Below are 21,756 nucleotides of genomic sequence, written 5' to 3'. Positions count from 1 at the left end.
CAGGAAACAATTATTTACTCAATCAGATCAAGTTTAATGAAATCTGTCAGCCAATGAAATCTGTTGTTTCATTACAACCGAAAGAAAAAAATGTCAGCCCCCATGTAGATTTCCTCAAGAAAAAAGCGACAAAAGGAAATAAGATATCTTAGTATGTTTGATGTTTTCGAGTTAACTAGTGGGATTTTTTTTATAAAGCCCATTGAATGGATTTCATCAAAGATTTTATATTGTGAACAAAAGTATTCACAAATTTTGATTTATTGTTCTTTCTTTAAAAGGAGGTCTTTTGTTGGCCGGCGCCTTATAGTTATACACCATATCCTTATTTATTCAAATCCTGATAAGATCAGTAATTTCAAAACTTTTTTATGACGACACAAACCAGTTGAAGCTATCTGGGGCCCAGTTTAAACAATGTATTAACGTATTTACACTTTTGGTATTTAGCTGAAATTTGTCTCCTAAAGACTTAATGACCTTAGGCAAAGATCTGCTCCGAATAACCTTCTGGCGTCCAGCAACAATCACTTATTAATTGTGACGTCTATTGCTCATAGAAATTTGCATAGAGACATGTTTAAACAATCAAAAACACTCCAAACAAAGCATGAATAATGAATAGTTATCTATCATATCTATCAAAATCTCCAAATGTCCACTTTCTTAACTTTTTCCTCCCTCAGCTTATTTAATATATAGCAATACTGATGACCTGTTTCTGTGACAGAAAGTTGTCTTAGTAACTGTTTTTCAGGAAAGAACTAAATAGCGATAAGGTGTATAAATGTTGTATCCCTTTTCAGTGTTCCAGCTAGGATTTCAAAAGGGCAGGGAGCCAATCATGAAAAGGGCACTTTAGCACGATGATTGATGTTTCAAAAAGGGCATGTCAAACATTGTCTTATGTTAACTGCAGGGGTTTCAGCTAGGAGTTTTGAGGGGGTTTAGTCACTTTTACGCTAGATAAAAATCAACCTATTTTGGGTAACAGTATTAAAGGGACCATGCAAGGACGTATATTACGCAGCGGCGTTTTGTAGAATTATTTTTATTAAGTCTTTTAGTATTAAGACTTATTGGTTTTGCTCAGTTCTTATTATTCTTCTTCTTCTTCTTCTTCTTCTTCTTCTTCTTCCTCTTCCGCCACTTTTAAATTTGAACTTGTCCGCACCCGTTCTCCAAAACCGCTTGTCATATTAACTTAGGGTTTCACAATATGCTAGACTAACATGTCTAGTGGTGCAATCAGGGTTTTGTTTGTGCATTGGGGTTTATAAAGGGGTACTTTGAGGGGCAAAAAGAAAGGAGGGTTTTACTATAGAACCCTATGGGATTTTATTTTTTTAAATTTTCAAATGATTATAAATTGAAAACCGTTTGTGATAGACACAATCTTTTTAATTGAAAATGTTCTAAATGATAAAGCACATTAAATGAAATACAGGGTGAGTCCCCAGGGGTCACCCCCACCCCCTGTCATTTAAGAAAGTTCTAATATCTTTTAAATGGTTGAGATCCCCACCCCTAAACCATATATATTCTGGTTTGTCATGCTAAGATGGTTTGAATGATATACAGGGTTAGTCCCCAGGGGTCATCCCGACCCCCTGCCATTTGAGAAAGTTCTAATATCTTGTAAATGGTCGAGATCCCCACCCCTAAACCATATATATTCTGGTTTGTCATGATAAAGCACATAAAATGAAATACAGGGTTAGTCCCCAGGGGTCACCCCCACCCCCTGCCATTTAAGAAAGTTCTTATATCTCGTAAGTGGTCAAGATCCCCACCCCTAAACCATATATATTCTGGTTTGTCATGCTATGATGGTTTGAATGATATACCGGGTTAGTCCCCAGGGGTCATTCCGACCCCCTGCCATTTGAGAAAGTTCTAATATCTTGTAAATGGTCGAGATCCCCACCCCTAAACCATATATATTCTGGTTTTTCATACCAAGATGGTTTGAATGATATACAGGGTTAGTCCCCAGGGGTCATCCCGACCCCCTGCCATTTGAAAAAGTTCTTATATCTTGTAAATGGTTGAGATCCCCACCCCTAAACCATATATATTCCTGTTCATCATGTCTCGAACATTTGAATGCCATATACGGTCAGTCCCCAGGGGTTCCCCCCACCCCCAATGTTCTAATATCTTGTAAATGGTTGAGATCCCCACCCCTTAACCATATATATTCCTGTTCGTCCGGTCTCGAACATTTGAATGATGTACAGTACGCACAGAGAGTTTGTAATCGCGAACTCTAATCACGGATTTCGGAGTGTAGCGGTGTCACACCGCGAATCACGGATTATACTCCCAATTTCCTCCAAAGATTCTCTCCCAACACCGCGTGGCTGTTAATTGGTTTATTGCCCATCGGATGTACTGAAAATTAATGACGCGTGACAACATAATCGGATTAGCCAGATTTATTACCTTTGTACATTTAATCGATCTTGATTGCACGTGTGTGCTTTAAAACACGGTATTAAGATTTCCTTTCTTTGACAGATAAAAATGTGACATTTTCATTCAAAATAAGATAATTATTCTTGTATGTATTTGCCCCATGTCATTGTCATTTGAAATAAAACGTACAAACGTATAAAAATACGAATAAAACACTTATTTTGTATTTTTATTATAGTCCGGTCAGGTCATAATTTTTGTTTTTTCAACAAAGACGATTTTACTACAATTAGAATCTTTTATGACCTACTCAGTGAGCAATATCCGGTTCATTAATTGTTCAATATATAAATATCAACTGGCTTAAAACAAAATGATGTTTTTACGGTAATTTGTCCAATCTAAACCCAAGAGTTAATTTATCGGATCAACAAGTGAACTCTGTTACTTTCAATTTATTTTGCAATGTAAAATATTATGTTTCACTACCTCGGTAGATTACCGACTTGAAATATTTGAACTCAGAAAAGAAACTGTAAAGTGACAACTCTGTTGAACGAAGGGAAAACTTTTTGTATGCAATGTGCCCTATATTCATAAAAACACAACACTGAGAGACATTCCCCGCCCAGACACAACACAATAATCACAACCTAATTTAATTATAAGAAGAAAAAAAAATCATGTGTTGTTTATCTCTGTTATGATCTGTTATTGATCCTTTATTATTTAAAATAAAATTGGATGGGCGCAATCCGTATTTTACTGCTCGTTAAAAGTCCTTGGCGAAATAAAAAAAAGAAGTATTTCAACAATTAATACTATAGAATATTTAAATGAAATTATATCGTGTTCTACAAGAAAGAAATATGTGAAAAAAATGTGGATCGGATTTTTACGATCTACACATTTTCACAGAGGATCTCTACCAACGCCCAACAGGAACTGAACGACATGCATCCTGTTTTCATCTACCATTTATGTATATTGTTGACCATGGACGTATAAATAATGTCCAGGTTTATGTCCTGTGTTGACTGAGAAACGTAAAATTAAAAGGCTGGTGTTCGTTTATTCAGAAAAGGATTATATTTTAGATTCCGGTTAATCAATTGTAAAAGGACCTTCTAGAGCCTCAATCTTAAGGCATACAAAATGTCAATCATTCCAAAGCAAATTTAAACCCCGAATGAATTTTCCCACGGTCATCCAGAAAGGTCACCTGAGTTTACTGTTACGTGATAATATTTCCCGCCAAATAAAAATCTCGTGGACAAAATTGATGTCACTATTTTTAGCATTCAATATTGTGAGCGAAGTCAAGTTCAAAGTTCAACCACGGACTGTCGATCACTGAGATGTGTACCGTCTTCCCACGGCAATTAATTTCTTTTAAAAAAATTAAAAATCACTGTCCTTTATACAACACACAAGTTTACATTCATTGTGCGTAAATGAATATTATGCAACGACGAGTTGATGCAGCTATATAAGTATTCCTGTTGTAGCCGAAATGTAATTATTTATCCTAAAGTAATGCCAACAAATCGTAAAGAGAAAATGCCGTAGACTTATTAAGCATAACGAATGGTGAATAGAATTTTCTTTTTTACTTGCATATACAAATTTTGAGACACGTAATTTTCTTTAAGCTGCTCACTTTTATATTCAGCGTTAGTTTCCGTTTATTTTTACGCAAGTATGTCTCTTTTCGTAAATAAAATAATTTACCGATGAACTTAAACAAGGTCAAAATCAAGTATAGTTTTTGTTATAAAACTTTAATGCAATTGAAAGAATTAACAACAACATTCTGCTTTTAAATCTTTAATTTGTTTCAAGCGATTATGTAATCGTAAAATGAAAATGGCGTGGACTTATTAGCATAATGAATAGTGAATAATATTTTCTTTTTTACTTGTATACAAAACTTTGAGACATGTAATTTTCCTTTAAACTGCCCACATTTATTCAGCGTAAGTCTCCGTTTATTTTTACACAAGTATATCTCTTTTGTAAATTAAATATTAATTTACTGACCAGAAAAAAAAACGAGGTAAAAATCAAATATAGTTTTTTTTTAATAAAACTATTTTTAAATGTACAGTGTAATTGAAAGAATTAACAACAACGTTTTGCTTTTAAATCTTTTATTTGTTTCAAGCAATCAGAAATATAACCTGATTATCAATAGACAGGAAATACAATTGTTTAATTACATATGTAATCTCACATACCTTGACTGTCGCGTGCCGGTATAGATCAGAAGGATTAGGGCAATTAATTACCTGGTGTGACACCGCGTCACACCGGACTGGGAGAGATGTCGCTAATACAATAAACAAAAGGTAGCGAATTTACGCGGAAGTCGGAGGGAATACTCCCAAATTTCTCCGAGAATTTAGGGAGGGATGTCGGAGTTTCCTGGTGTCACACCAAGAAAAAACTTGGTGTTCGGAGTTTGGGAAGCCTTTCGCGAAATTTGTACTGTATAGGGTCAGTCCACAGGGGTTCCCCCCACCCCCAATGTTCTAGTTTCTTGTAAATGGTCGAGATCCCCACCCCTAAACCATATATATTCTGATTTGTCATGCCAAGATGATTTGAATGATATACAGGGTTAGTCCCCAGGCATCACTAATGCATATACTTTACTGGACTAAACCAATTTTCACTGGACTTTGTCCAATGTCAGGCGACACTGGGAATTTCGAATTATTGGAGCTTCGTTTGGGAGACTTCGTAACAGCATCCTGTTACAATCATTTCTTGTTTCATTAGTGAAATGAATTGTGCATGTCAGTTAAAATACTACCACTAGATCTGCAATACAGTCAGAAACAATACCTTACATTTTCTCCAGGGGCCAACCTGGATCCCAAAACTTTTTTCCAAGGGCCCAGTAGAAATTTTAAGGCCCTACCAGGGTATTTTTACTACATGTACATACTTATTAATAGTCCATATACATGTAGCCCAGTGTTTCTGATTATGATAGAAATAATAAATGAATTATAATGAACCACATTGAGTTTTTCAGAATTAAAATCTGTTAACCATGTCTTTTCACACTGTTCAACTTATTGTAATATTATATATACCCCCCCCCCCCCCTTTTCCATTTTACACACCCCTGGATGTAGAGTATTAAAGTATCAGTTTCACCCCAAGTAAGTATTCATTTTTAATGAAATAATCTTAGCAGTTAATCAAAATGAAAATCTTACTGTCTATAAATAACAATGAAATGTAACTGTTTCTTGTTATAAGGGTTTTCCTGATTTTCCTGCCAAAAAAGCACATGGCTTTCAACAAATGTAAACAAAGCAGTCAATTTGTGATTTTGGATTACAGCTTTAATTAATTTAATTTGGATATAGATATTCAATGAAAGGTACAGTCAAGCATTGTTTTTACTTTCTTCTGGATTAAAACTAGTTTAAAAGGTCAATTTAAATTTATCTGTAATCACAACTTATTACACCTGCTGTAATTGTTAATTAGCGGAGGGTCATAAACTTGTCATAAATATGAAGACAGGTAGAATAATTGTATTTTCATCAAAATATTACGGCAATAAAGGCATGGACTTACAAAAAAGGGTAGGGCGTCTTTAAAAGGGCACAGAGCGGCACTCGGGAAAGGACGGGAGGACTGCCCTGTGAAAACGACCTAGCTGGAACACTGCTTTTGCAGTTGTTCATTGTTGGAGAGTGAAAATAACTGCAGCAAAACTTAAGTTTGGATTAAATGAACGAATATCGGCTTTGATTGACAGGGTTATGATCGGTTATAGGTTATAATTGTCATGAGCTATTTTAAGGTTAATGTGTGACAATGTACATCATGCATGTACATGTACATGTACATTACCTGTCAACTACCCAATTTTGCGGGTCACACCTGGGAATTAAAGAGCACACCTGGGATTTTCCTGTAGTTGCCTGGGTCATCAAATAACCCGATACTTAGGCATTTGACCAGCTTTCACCCGTATTCTTGTGCCTTGAGACTTTTTATTTCATAAGTGATTTTCCTTTGAAATACGGACAAATTCGTAATTCTTCCTGTACAGGAAGTTCAGCTAGCTGTGTAAACAGTCAAATAAAGTGACCCATTAAGTGCATGGCTTTACTTGACAGCTTTGGTGTCAAACACACTGTTAATTTAAACCAATCACCTTAGCCTAAGGTCATAACTAATCTGTGTATTTCAAAAATATTTGACAAAAAATTCGAATTACTCCCCCTTTTTTGTCACTTTTCACAGTATACTCCTTAAATTGATGTTTTGTAATAATTAAATCTAAGGCAAATTGAATTCAAAGATATATAGGAATATTACTCAAATGATTATAATTTTCTTAGGACAATTAAAAAATGAATATTTTGGAAATTATTTTTTTCATCTCTACTTTCTTTGAATGCTTCAATTTTAAATTATATCAACTACTGTGGATTCAGTTATTTTCGTGGGTATCAATTTTCGTGGATAGAGAAAAAAAGACGTTTCGTGGTATACGTAAATTCGTGGATTGCTGATCACAAAAAAAAATAAATTCAGATTCGTAATTCGTGGATTTCTTTTTGATTTAGGAGATCATATAACCTCCTTAGTTTGATCAATAATAAAACAAACAAAAAAGAAGGAATTCATTGAAAACGTTTTGAATTGTCAAAATCCTCGCTTGGTCATTCTAGGTTAAAGTGTTCATGAAAACTTCCATTACAATAATGGACAGAGACAACTAATTATTTGTTTGTTTTACAATTTATAACTTCTTGTCGGAATTTTATAAGGCATTCAAAACTCTATGATTGAAAGCTCATTTCCCTAATCACGATATAATAAACAGTCATATAAGTAAAAGGTGTGAAAATAAATGTTTCTGTCATAAACAATATTACATGCGGGCAATATCCCCGTACTTAATCCTATTGATTTTTAATCACCAGTAAACCAAACTATGACACGGTAATTAACAACTTGCAGTTATTGTCCATGAACAGTTTTAATCAATTTTAAAAAGTAAATTATCACTGATATTCGATATATTTATTATTGATTTAATCAAAATACTTGTATCTTCTTTCAATAAAAACACGTGTTATGTTACAATGTTTATCGCTAGTCAACACTATACATGAACTGCATAACATAACTGGAAATAAACATCCGACTCCATACACATTTCTCGGGATTATTCTTCGTTGAATTCTTAAATTCGTGGTTCGCTGTGACCCACGAAACCAACGAAAATTGGTATACCACGAATAAAAATGAATCCACAGTAATATTAACAGCTTCTACATGAAATATAGAGTAAAGCTCTGTAGTGCTTACTTGCTAAATAAAACCAGGAAGCATATGATTTAAAGGTTGATTTAAAACAGTGTGAATGAAACATGAAGAGGGGGTATGTCTGGAATAGATAGAGTATAAAAAATTAGTAATAATAAATGGAAAGAGAAAATAAAATTGAAGTTTTAAATTATGTTCAGTAAGTACTTAACCATGTGAACATGATTTGGAAACTGTTCGATTTAAAATATAAAAAATGTCCCCTAAATACTTAAATTCAGCTGAAAAAAGTTTGTACATCTTATGACCTGAGACTTTCTTCTTCAATGCAGGTCATGACCTGCATTTTCATTTTCAGAGGTTGACAGATATGATGTACATGTATGTACATAGTAAATAGTAAGGGTAGGGTTTTTTTCTCTGTGAATCCCGTTCCCAGCGAGTTGTTTTGCTTAATAAGGTCAGTTCACCCCTGGAAAGTAAGTGGTTTTGTCCTGACTTAAACAAAATATATATATTGATAATGTGGAAGTTAATCACATTTATTTATTATAAAAAATTATAACACTTAATTGACATTATGTGCTGTACTTAATACACTGTTGTTTTGTCAAATCTTTTATTATAATAATCATTGTTATAATACTTGTGGTGAATAAATAAAAAAAGTAAAAAATCCTGATTTAGTCTTTGTGTTTGTTTCTGTTCTTTCTTGATGGCTCTTTTAATATTTAATTTGAGTAATCTTTTGTTTATTTCTTCTTCGACCCATGGAACATACAGGTTTTGTGTATTTTGGAGAAAGACTAAATGTCTCATTGCAATGCAGCAATAGCAAGATTATTGGTCTCATGTCAAAATAAGAAATTATCATACATCGCATAATAAGCAAGTCAATTTTTAAGTCTTTGCTTTGACATGGCTAGGAATTCAGAGTCATTTGTGTTTCACAATCCTCTTTGCTCTCTTTGACCATGAATCAAGTACACCACTAAGGTGGATTGATATAAAATGTGAAAAGGGTGAAACTTGATATGATTATTGTATCAATAAATTTTATGCTTGTGTATTCCAGCTCAAGATGAGTAGAAAAAGGACATTGATGCCTGAATTCTACAAAAAGAAGAAAGTATGTACAGAATCTCGTAACAAAGTACCTATAACTGATGCTGAAAGGGAAGAAGGTAAATATACATTATAACATGAGTTCAAATAAGACATATACAGTACAGTTAAAGCGAACATGTTTCCTAACTTCTTACACCGCAATTTTTCACGGAGTGACACCAGGAAACTCCATTATCCCTCCCTAAATTCTCTGAGAAATTTGGGAGTATTCCCTCTGACTTCTGCGTAAATTCGCTACCTTTTGTTTATTGTATTAGCGACATCTCTCCCAGCACAGTGTCACACCGTGTCACACCGTGTCACACCAGGTAATTAATTGCCCTAATACTTCTGTTCTATGCCGGCATGCGACAGTCAGGGTATTTGAAATTCTTATGTAATTAAACAATTGTATTTCCTGTCTATTTATAATCAAGTTATATGTCTAATTGCTTGAAACAAATAAAAGATTTAAAAGCAAAATGTTGTCTTTAATTCTTCAATTGGATTAAATAGTTTTATTAAAAAAATAACTATACTTGATTTTGACCTCGTTTTTTTTTTTTTTTTTCTCACCGGTAAAATAATATTTTATTTACGATGTGTAAAAATAAAAGGAAACTATCGCCAATGTATAAATGTGAGCATTTTAACGAAAATTATGTGTCTCAAACTTTTGTATATGCAAATAAAAAAACAAATTATTTACCATTCATTTTGTTTCTTACTACGATTGGTTGGTATTTCTTTGATATTTAATACATTTCGGCGACAACAGGAATACTTCCATAGGTAAATCAACCTTGGTACACAAATATGTGGTTTACGCATGACATATTGGTCATACGATGGGTATTAATTGAATGAATGAATGAGTATTAACTCTGTGTGGTCTTTTCTGATCAAATTAATAATTAAAATTTGCTCTTTCTAGCGAGCAGGGGAAAGTTATAACCTATGTATAACACTATGGTCAACTGGTATGGCAGTTTTGTGCTTTAATGGTGCTGCATTGACTCGTTGTTGCATAATATTTATTTACGCACAATGCATGTAAACTTGTGTGTTGTATTTTGGACAGCGATCTTAAAGGAAATTAATTTGCTGTGGGAAAATTCCACGGTATATACAGTATACTAAAAAAATAGCTGACATCAATTTTGTCCACTGCATGAGATTTTCATATGGCGGGAAATATCATGTAATAGTAAACTCAGGTGACCTTACTGAACGACCTTGGGAAAATTCATTCAGGGTTAAATTTGCTATGTAATGATTGACATTTTTGTGCGTTAGTATTGAGGCTCTGGAAAGTCCATTTACAATTGAATTACCAGAATCTAAAATATAATCCTTTTCCAAATAAACGAAACACGTCTTCTTTAACTGTTTTATTTTTTATATTTTATCAGTCTGGTAGTTATACTTCCATGGTCAACAATATTCATTTAAGGTTGGGGAAAATACGGTGCATGTCGTTTAGTAGGGCATTAGTAAACATGGTAAAGATCCTCAGTGAAAATGTGTAGAGTGTTAAAATTCTGTCCACTTATTATTTTAACATAATCTTTTCTTGTAGCATAAGTGCATCTGGGCACATGCAATAATTTAATTTAAATGTTTTTCGTAGATATATTTGATTTTTTTTTTTTTCACGGTAATTGTTGAAATAATTGTTTTTTTCATAACGCCAAGGATTTATAACTAACATACGGATTACGCGCATCCAATTTTATTTTTTATAATTAAAGATCAATTACAGAGGTAAACGCATGTATTTTTTTCTTATAATTAATTAAATTGTGAATGTTGTGTTGTGGCTTGGGTGCAAAATTTCTCACAGTAAAATGTTTTTATAACAAAAAGCATGCATACAAAACGTGATCCCTTTGTTCAACAGAGCTGCCACTTGACAGTTTCTTCTGGAAACTCTAATAATTCAAGTCAGTTACGTAACGAGTAGTGAAACATTGCAAAATAAATTGAAAATGACAAAGTTCACTTGTTGATCAGATAAATTTACTTTGTGGTTCAGATTGGACGAGTTACCTTAAAAACAACATTTTGTTTTAAGCCAGTTGATTTTTATATAGTGAACAATTAATGCACCGGATATGGCTATTTGAGTAAGTCATAAAGTTTCCTAATGGTTGTAAAATTGTCTTTTGTTGAAAGAATACAATGTATGACCTGACCGGACTATAATAGAAATACAAAATAACAAGTTTTTTTCTTCATATTTTTATTCATTCGTATGTTTTTTTAAGTGACAATGACATGGGGCAAAAACATATAATAATAATTATTTTCTTCTGAATGCTGATGTCACATCTAATCTGTCAAAGAAAGGAAAACATTTGTTATTCAGATTTAATACCGTGTTTTAAAGCACACAGGTGCAATCAAGATCGATTAAATGTACATAGGTAAATAATCTGGCTAATCCGATTATGTTGTCACGCGTCGTTAATTTTTAGTACATCCGATGGGCAATAAATCAATTAACAGCCACACGGTGTTGGGAGAGAATTTTTGGAGGAAATTGGGAGTATAATCCGTGATTCGCGGTGTGACACCGCTACACTCTGAATCGGTGGAAAGAGTGCATGATTACTCCCTCTCTGTGTGTACTGTACATTCAGTATTCCATTGCCATTTCTTTCTCTTTGATGTTATAAAGAATGAAAAGTATAAATGTTTATTACATTTACTATAAATGTTATATTTCAGTATCTAGAGTGCCAACTGATACAGAGGTGTATTTGCTGTATTTTAAAAACTTATTTCCATTAGATAAATTTGAACATCGACTTCCACCAATGGTACTGAAACATCAGTTATACAGTTTGAACAAAAACAGAACTGTTGTTGATAAAGAGCTGGTAAGTTGGAATGTTTTATTGTAATTGGTAAACAATATCATACAAAATGACAGGAATTAATATTGTTTGATACATTGAAACAGAATTTGCATGTTTGAAGTAGCAGGACACATTAGGAAATATCCCATACAGTATACATTTAATTTTTGAGCCTAAATGTAAACTGTTAAAAAGTGACAACTCTTGTTGTTGTAATTGATTGATATGCAGGGCAATATGGTGAGGTATGCTTTTCAAATCAAGAGCCCCCCTCCTCTCAGTGTTTGATGCATGAACTTTTTTAGAGACTTTTTCAAATGACTTGAAAAAAAAAGTAAACTTTTTTGTTTGTTTTGTTAGAATCATTAATTATACTGTAATGTCCATAGTAGGGATCCTATTTTCATCAACACTGCTGTTGGTCAGGTAGCAAAAAAAAAGATATACTCAACGTTAAATAAGGTTTAATGAAAAACATTCAATATGAAAATAAGACATGATTTTTATAAGAATTACATCCTTAAAGACACTTTAACAGCAGATTTCCATGTCATTGTCTTATTGAAAAATATTTTTTATCTTCAGAATGATCTGAAAAATAAAGGTTTGATAAAGATATTTAAGATAGGATCTGAGTTTGATGAATATGCAGTTGTGTTTACAGAAGATTACAGATGTCATGTGACCCGAGTTATGGCTGAAGTTTCTGTGCCAAAAAATATAGCAGGTAAAATAAAATTAAGGAAAAATTAGATAGTATGAGTAAAAAAGATTTGGAGTACATGTCAATGTGACATCAACCCAACAATAAAAAAAATGTGAGTCTGATCTTTTTTCATTGCAAATTATTTTTGACTTCAATCTTAATGACAAGGATTGCCAATTTTCTGGCTGAATGTCAGAGTTTTCTCTGGGTACTCTTAGTTTCCTCCACCAATAATACTGATTGTCACAATATAGCTGAAAGCGGTCTTCAACACCAACAAACAAACAAAAATTGTAATTAAACAAAAGTATTGTTCATATATCTATATAAAATAAAGGTATAGACAATGGGAATGCAACTATTCAGATCCAATATGGTATTTAGGTAGATAGGGAAAATAAAGAAAGTTTTTGATAGATTGACACTATGCAGTGAACAAAAATTAAGTTCAAATAAATGCTTCATTTGTTTCATTAGGGCCCCGCTGAATGGCAGACACCCTATAGTGATCAGTCTGTCCGTCTGTCCGTCCGTAACAAATTGTGTCCGCTCTATATCTTGAGAACCGTTATGATTTCAAAGTTTATACTTGATACGTATATAAACCAACACCAGAGGGTGTGTCATAATTTATGTACAACTTCCTAGGTCAAAAGTCAAGGTCAAAAACTTTGGTTTCAGTTGACAACCCCATTCCAATGATAAAGATACAAATTTTTTACCACACATTATTCACAGCGGGGCCCACAGAGATGGCTCCCATCTCAATGATATCTAGTTTTTCAGCACATTCCTCTTACATAATCAGATTATCCATAATATCCACTAATTTGAAATATTTACTGGTTTTCAGATAAATTTGTTAACACCATTGTGAAGAGGTGTAATGATGTATATGTAAATAAAGATACATTGATAAAAGAATATAACTTTAAAGACGACGATATTACGTAAGTATAGAACAGGAAATAACAAATATATTAAACTTCAATGTATAATCCAAAAAAATTAATATATACTGCCTACTTTTGGTGGAAATTTCATCAAACTTTGCTCATTGGAACAATTGTTGGTTGATTTTCTTAGTTCTTACATGTTACAGTCACTATCAAATGAAGAAATGATACTTAAAAGTGTTTTAGTTCTACAATTCCATTACCAACAATTTGCCGTCTCAGAATTTAAAACTGGGATATTGTACTTGTAAATTATTTGTAAAGTATGTGTAGAGATTTTGTATCATGAATTAATACACCACATCTCTTATTTTTCCATTAGATTAAGGAGTCAAATATTTCTCTCTCTCTCTCTCTTAGAAAACCTTTAAAGCTTAAAAAAGTTCAATTATGAGGTTAAAGTATTCATATTTGCTGCTAGGACCACAGTATGAAAAGTTCTATTGTTTAATATATCTTGTGTATATCAATGTATGTGTATTTTTTGTTTTCTTATAGGCAACTTCTGAAAGCCACAGTGTTAACAAACAGAACTGTTGGTAGTTGGTGGTTAGCTGTACCCAATACTGGAATGTTTATGAAAAGTTTACTGCGTGGGAGGAAAGCCATACTAACCATGATAAAAAAAAGCAAATACAAGGAAATACTCAAAAATGTATGTAGTATGTTTGCATATTCTTCTTAGTGATGGACACCTGGGTCTAGGTGAGGGGAGTAGTTTGCTTTTCTGGTTTACATTTACATATATGGATCAATAATGCAATCTTGTCCTGACAAAGGTAATAGTCTCATTACATATTTCACATTTGCCTATATATATATATCACTGCAACCTAGGTCTAGGTGGACAAAATAACGTATAGTTTACAAAAAAAAAAAAACTATTTAAGTCATAGCAACCTGATCACTAGTCAGTCAGGGGTACTACTTGTACAAGTTATCTTTATTTACTTGAAGAAGTAAATAATAATATACTTATATAAGTAAATTTTGTTATGTCCATTTTTTCTTATAAAGTTTGAATAATCTCCCTTTAACTTTCTCAAAAATTCTCAAGTCTTCAGATGTAAAAACATGCCTTTAACAATTTTTCTCTGGTTAGCTCATAATTTTTTATTAGAGTTCAATGTTTCATCTCATTAATTCAACAAAGAAACTAATTGTGCAAAGATGTTAAGTAATTGAGCAAGGCCTTCAAAATTTTCACCTTGCACTTTTACAACTTGACTGTGGTTTTCTATAGCAATTCGTTAAAATTTCTAACCAGTTGAACAATTTGGTTTGATAAAACAAATTTCAATTTGGTCAGAATTTTTAGTAAACTGCAATAAGTGGAGAGCAACACTTACAGTCAAGTCACAGTAAAAAAATATATCATTTATTAAAATTTAGAAAAAAAATACATCTTGAAATCTTAATTTTCATCACAAAAGTTAGTATGTGTATCCTTTTTTTTTTTTTTTTTTAAATTTCAATTTATTCAGACTTTATGGAGAATGGCTTAGACATTTCCTTTTCAGATTATGCATATTTTGTATATAGATGTTTGATCATTTATCCTAAATCATGTGTTATGCTTTCAAGATGAATTGATTTGTAAATCTAGTGTTCATTTGGAAAAAAGTCAGTAGATGTGTTCAGTTCGTTAAATGCCATTGAAGAAATTCTTGGGATGAAAACTTTAATTTCATATCTTCTAATTTATATTTTTTCTTGTAGGATTTAGAACAGAGAAAATTACCTAAAATGTGTCGTTTAGGATTAACATATCATCTACAAGATATTATTGGTGCTGATCTGATACTCAGGTAAAGTATTGTAACATTGAGAAAAGAAAGATTTTCCCCCCATAAATATGAATAAAAGATGTGGGTTACATCAAGGAGACAGCAACCCCTAAAAAAAAGAAGACACATGGCACTGGCCAACAAATTACAGCATGGAAAATTATTTTTAATTTTTCTAATTTCTCTTTTTGACTGACAATGAATATTCTGTAATGTCACTTAAGGTTATGATTTTTATTATAATCACTTCCTACATACTACTTTAAAATCTTGGTCTGCCTAGCATACAGTTATCATTCTAACAATATGTTCAAACACAGAAAATTGCACATAGTCAAATAAATTCTAAAAATATTAATTGCATCATTTAACTTCTACTAATCACCAATGCCAGTGTCTAAGTAAAAAAACTATTATACAATGATGTCTGATGTGTGTGTACAGGCTTGTAAAGTTTCTATTTCATCTTTTTAACCATTCCAAATTTTTATATAAAGAAATGTTGATTTTACAGTATACAAACAACCTCGGGACAGCTGCTAAGATTGAAAGATTGATGAAAACTCTCATTAGAATGTGATGTATGAAGACTGGGATGTTATTGATGATGATGATGCTGTGTGTTTGTATTGTTCTTTGTTAAACACATGTATTTATTAGTTTGAATGTGATAGGGAATTTTTTATGAGTACAGTACTTGTTAAACTTGCATGGTTCCTGTTTAAACATGACCATGTAAACAAAATTGTTCTTCTTCAGAGTAGGAATTCTAAAGAATTATGAATTCATTTTTTTTGTTTTGTTTTTTAAATTTTTGTATCGAACACAAAGTGTTGCATTGGTAAAAACATGCTTGAGTTTTAAAAATTAATTCTACAAGTCTCTATTTTTCTTGTAGCTATTAGTTTAAATCTGAAACATGAATTTGCTATTGTTTTATTTTTAAACAAAATAGAAATATCAATGAAAATTTCTGATATTGTATAAGGAATGACAGTCTTATAAACAAAGTAACAAGAAGCATTTAAAATGTCAAGTAACATTGTAAATTATCCTAACTAGAATTAACAGAAATATTTTAAATAACTGATAAATGTTTTATGAGGTAGCCATATATGTGAAAAAATGTTATATATGTGATAGTTTATTTTGTATAATACCAAAATTATTTATATATGATAGTATATTAGCTGTTTATTTATTTATTTGAATTAATTTATTATATGAATGTCTGATCACTACATGTGTCCAGTTATTCAAAATAACCATCCTTTTATCATGAGTTTTTCCACTTCTCTGGACAGCAATAGGATTTTTTTTAATGATTGAAAGTTATTCCTCAAAACAATGGTCAATATCTTAGTTAAAACCAGGCTAAACTAACACATTATATTAAGTGTTATGAGGTTTAAGGTAGTCTTGAGCTAGACATATTGAAATAAGTATAAATGTTTCAGTAGCATACAAACCCCCCAAAACAGATATGTCTGTCAAAAAATATCTAATGATTTCTGGTTAGATTTCAGATATTTCAAGAAGATTCTAAAAATTATTAATTATCATCAACATCCTATAGGAATTTTGCCCTTTAATGACAAGTTTTACCCAATATTGTGTTTTGGCAATCATATTGAAAATTTTAATAGATAGAGAAAACACTGTAACAGAAAAAATTATCAGCAGCCAATAATTTAGGCCATTATAAAAAAAATCATAGTTGTATAAAACTTGGTTTCAAACATAGTTAATTACTTTGTGAGTTAAAGATTGCTGCCACTAGGTTGTTTTGTTTCTACGTCAAGCGATGTGACCAAATTACACTGGTTATGTATAGAAACAAAAATATCAACTAAATTGGAATAGTTTAATATGACTGAAATGAGGGTGTACGAACATTCTGAAATAATTTATCATTTTCTAAAAAATGCAGCATCTCATCCCCAAACTCTTTAAAAGGGCCCCTATAATATCTACATGTAAGAGCAAGGTGGACAGGGTTAGGGACCTTGGACTTCTGATATATGGAACCTTTGGTTCAAGGGTGGTGGGCTAGGAGTAGAGTGGTCAGAAAGCATGAGAACTTGAGTGGGCTGGAGGAAAATCAAAATAGGTGACAATAGAAAAGTTCAGGGCTACCTAGTGATTAGGAATAAAGGGATGACCATTTTGATATTCCATTGGGGCGATGGGACTTGTGTGGTTCTTGTTTAAACATTGCCATGCAAAAAAAAAATATTAAAGAAAATTTAATGCAAAGCACAATGCAACATAAATATTTGTATTGCTATTCATTTACAACATTATTTTGGTTGAGGATATTTGATGTAGCTTCTTGAAATGCCAAGATGTTGAGATTCAAACCCTTTCCTCCCCCTTTTCCTTTACCAAAGTTTTTTTTTTTATGCATGCAGGCCTCAGATGAAATTTTTAGATAACAACTCTTCAAATAATAATCTACATTATCTTTTTGCGTTTCATTCAACTTACAACTTTTCCACAATCTAGTATCTCAATAATCTGCAACAAGCTCCTCATCTGAAAATGATGTACTTGGGTGTACACTCATTAGAAAACTTCTTAAAAAACAAACAGACATAAAAATACCTGACAACACCTGAGGGAGAGAACAGTATACATTGGTAGCCAGAAACAAACCAGTCCACTGTTGCTTAAAGTTTTGATGTTGAGTATTTTTGGAATCCAAGGAGCCTCTAGTTTGTGTTGTTTGTAGAATGTACAAATGCATGAATTATTTATTCAAACAATTAAAAATTGTAGTTTAGTTGATTTTTGTGATGTAAAGCTCAAATCTACAAGATAAGTTTAACTTATGAATACTTTTGTATGAAAGCAGGTTTTAGTGTTAATAAGATGGAATATAGCACAAATGACCTTGACTCATCAGCAAAATACTAAGTGTTTTTATCTTTGAATCTGTAAGAAAGTGCAGAAATTGTACACATTTCTTTCTTTTATATTTTTATAAATGTTATCTAACATTGTGACAGTTGCTCTAGTTTCTTATCTCTTAAAATAGTATCAAAGCGGTAGTAGAAGTACCTCCCAATATACACTACCCTCATTTTAGAATATGTAGCTATGGAATGGTTCCTAATTACATGTGTATTTGTGCTATATTTTGTAACTAATTTAGGTTTCAATAAATATAAAGTTTTAATAATTTCCTTACCTTTTCAGCTTGCATAGCCCATATGTGATTTGTTACTATAAATTTCCATCATTAATCAGCTATTCTCTCTTTTATGTTGTCCTCTGAAACAACTAGGCTAATTTAAAGACAAAAGTAGCAGAAAATATGGTATATTATATAATGATACCACTGGTTTTGGTGGGGTTCATGTTGCTTATTCTTTAATATTCTCTGAAGTGTTTGTAAACTTTTTTTTGTTTTTTCTTTTGTTTTCTTCATTGCAATAGTGTTGTCTATCCTTCTTGGAAACGACAATATTTTACTGCCTCCTGGGATTTTTTATTTCCTCATTTACATAGTCATTTAAGACATGTCTGATCATTATGTAACATTGAGTAGCAACCCAGTACTTTCAATATTTTAATGAATATTAGTTTTCATAATACCTCAAGACATGTTCTCCATCTTCTAGTTAAATTGTTACAGTGATGCTGATCTATTCAGTATTAAATCATAGAATCCACTTTGTTTGATAGTTTTTAGGATTGTTATGAAAGTTTTTGTATATCACTTGGCCAGTAGGGTTCAGTTCACCAAGAACTTATTAGATATATGTATATGTAAGTTATATATAACTTTTTAAGAAACTACATTTATAAAAGTCTTACAAAAATGTGGAATGGTGTGTAGGACTCTGCATTGTACCTTTTAGTTATAGATAGATGCATATTGATAATTGTATTGTATTAAAGAACTGACATGTGATCTAATAATTAGAGATTTTTATGGTCGGAATTTTGTTTTCTGGTAGCATTAAGTTTGAGATCAAACATGTTTGTCATAAATTAAGTGATTTGATATGCTGAGTGATTAACAAATTTTGTATATCAAAGTTATGTATAATCCCAAGTTGAGGGGTCAATTAATGAATAAGATTTATACTACTTTTATTAACCCTATCATGTAGGTACAGTTTTTTACGGGTGACTGCTAGGTACTATAAACTGTTTTAGTCCTCCCTCAGTGTTCTATTATTTCAGAGGGTTGCATTTTCATAATCATTTTACAGAACATATTTCTGTAATACATCTAGACTATTTTCTATGGTTTCCAGTATAATTTAATGATTGAAGGATTGAAAAATTCACACATGGAAAGATTAGGTGCTAGAAATTGTTTTTTTTTGGTTGAGTGGGCTTTAACTTTTTCTGATAGTGCAAACAAGGCAAGCATGCGAAAAGTCTAGAAATGTTCGAAACATAAATATTTCTTTTGATGAAGTGAAGGCCTGAAATTGCTACCTTTTATTTAAGATTAAATTAGAACTAAGAATAGTAAAATTTGTCATTTTTGCTGCTTGTTTGATTGAAAATTTTGCAGAATCAAGAAAAGTTACATTCACTACACCTTTAATTGAAATCCATTGTTACAAGTTTCTTCAACATAAGGTATACTGGAATTAAACTGTAACAAGTTCAATGTGTGTTTTTTTCTTCATTTTTTTTTACTTATTCAAAGACATATGTTGAATTTCAGAATTACCAGGTGTATGTGTATTTGTTCATAAAAACCATTTACACATGGAAAGATTAGGTGCTAGAAATTGTTTTTTTTTGGTTGAGTGGGCTTTAACTTTTTCTGATAGTGCAAACAATTGAAAAATTCACACATGGAAAGATTAGGTGCTAGAAATTGTTTTTTTTTGGTTGAGTGGGCTTTAACTTTTTCTGATAGTGCAAACAAGGCAAGCATGCGAAAAGTCTAGAAATGTTCGAAACATAAATATTTCTTTTGATGAAGTGAAGGCCTGAAATTGCTACCTTTTATTTAAGATTAAATTAGAACTAAGAATAGTAAAATTTGTCATTTTTGCTGCTTGTTTGATTGAAAATTTTGCAGAATCAAGAAAAGTTACATTCACTACACCTTTAATTGAAATCCATTGTTACAAGTTTCTTCAACATAAGGTATACTGGAATTAAACTGTAACAAGTTCAATGTGTGTTTTTTTCTTCATTTTTTTTTACTTATTCAAAGACATATGTTGAATTTCAGAATTACCAGGTGTATGTGTATTTGTTCATAAAAACCATTTACAATATAAAAGAGAATAATACTTTTTTACTTTGTTATGTACAATGTTTTAGTGCCTTTTAATAACATTATTGGTAATAAATACTTGTTTTCCATGTTAGAAATTATTTCTCATTTTCCAAATAAATGTGAATGATCTAGAAGTTGACAAGTGCACCCTTTGGAAAGTCATAAAAGCTTAATTTGAAGTCTGTTTTACCTTACAATTCATTTGCATAGTAGTTAGGGACAATATGAAGGGACCAGTCCATTTTATGCTTAATTCCAAAAAAGTGTTCCATTTAGACACCAAATTGGTTTCAAATTATCCCTAATTTGCAAAATCAAATGTTGAATTTATGCACTTTAAGTAGACATTGCAGTTATGGTTTAAATTATTCCCTATTCATGGATTATACAGCCATAAATAAACTCATCATACATGTAGATACCAGATATTTTGTAGGTCAGACATGCCTTTTGTCTACAAAAGACTCATCAGTGACTCTAGAAAGTTAAGACAGGTTAATTTATTTTAATTGTGAAATAACACAAAATTTTGACCTATTTGACTGGTTAATTTTTTAATAGCAGAAATGTAGGTCACAAATGAAGCCCCAAAAACGATTTTTTCTCAGGAAGTGGATCTGCGTACTTCATAGGATTTTAGGTTTTGTCATTCCAAAGCTTCATTTTTATCATATAAAATAGGATATTTTTTCTTATCTAGCACTATCTCCAGTACTCCGTGAACCATTTATTTCAAACTATGTTTTCTATGTATTGTGTGCGATTTTGTCCCATGTACATTTACTTCATATCCTTTCATTTTCTATTCACTAAATTATTACAAATGGTAGTAAGCTGAAGGTTTGTATATTTAAAAAAAAATCACTTTTGTAGTTTCAGAGTTATTGTACTTTAATTGTCACAATACAATACTTTTCTTATGATTACTGGAGACAAACACATCATGCACTCATGGCTCAGTCTCTTATTATATACCTCGACTGGGTGTTTCCTTTTATGGTACATACTTGTCTGTGTGTGACAAATATTTGAAGAAATGTTAACTTCTAAGATAGTTCACCAGTATTGTCAGTACTTTACCTATGATGAGTTTTTTTTAACCACATAAAGAAATAATAGGAAACCTTGGTAAATCTCATAATGTTTCAAAGATTTCTAAATGAAGTCAAGATGCACAGACATTCTCATCCTTGGGGTTAATGCAGGGCTTCTTATTTTCTTACAATTCAAATTTCAAAAATCCAACTAAAATTCTGGCTGGAAGTTCCATCATAAAATGTCAGAAATTTTTTCAGACAACTTCCAGTTTAACTTGTAAGTTTACAGAAATCTCTCTAACTATAGTTCCTTAGTTAAAAACTTTTTT

At 31.7% G+C, this 21,756-nt stretch overlaps 1 protein-coding gene across 1 annotated transcript; it reads left to right on the top strand.

Annotated features, from left to right (window-relative positions):
- The first annotated feature begins 83 nt into the window (after window positions 1-83).
- Window positions 84-19,860, top strand: LOC127708200 (serine/threonine-protein kinase 19-like). Its single transcript, XM_052213049.1, has 8 exons — window positions 84-151; window positions 8,795-8,903; window positions 11,557-11,708; window positions 12,273-12,414; window positions 13,247-13,343; window positions 13,848-14,004; window positions 15,069-15,157; window positions 15,651-19,860. The coding sequence occupies exons 2-8, from the start codon at window positions 8,801-8,803 to the stop codon at window positions 15,691-15,693; spliced, it is 783 nt and encodes a 260-aa protein (XP_052069009.1). The 5' UTR covers window positions 84-151; window positions 8,795-8,800; the 3' UTR covers window positions 15,694-19,860.
- Window positions 19,861-21,756: the final 1,896 nt, after the last annotated feature.

The sequence above is a fragment of the Mytilus californianus genome, unplaced genomic scaffold (assembly GCF_021869535.1).
Source record: "Mytilus californianus isolate M0D057914Y unplaced genomic scaffold, xbMytCali1.0.p SCAF_7, whole genome shotgun sequence".
Classification (NCBI taxonomy): domain Eukaryota; kingdom Metazoa; phylum Mollusca; class Bivalvia; order Mytilida; family Mytilidae; genus Mytilus; species Mytilus californianus.
The sequence above is the reverse complement of the archived record's forward strand: the minus strand, read 5'-3'. Positions and strand labels throughout refer to the sequence as shown.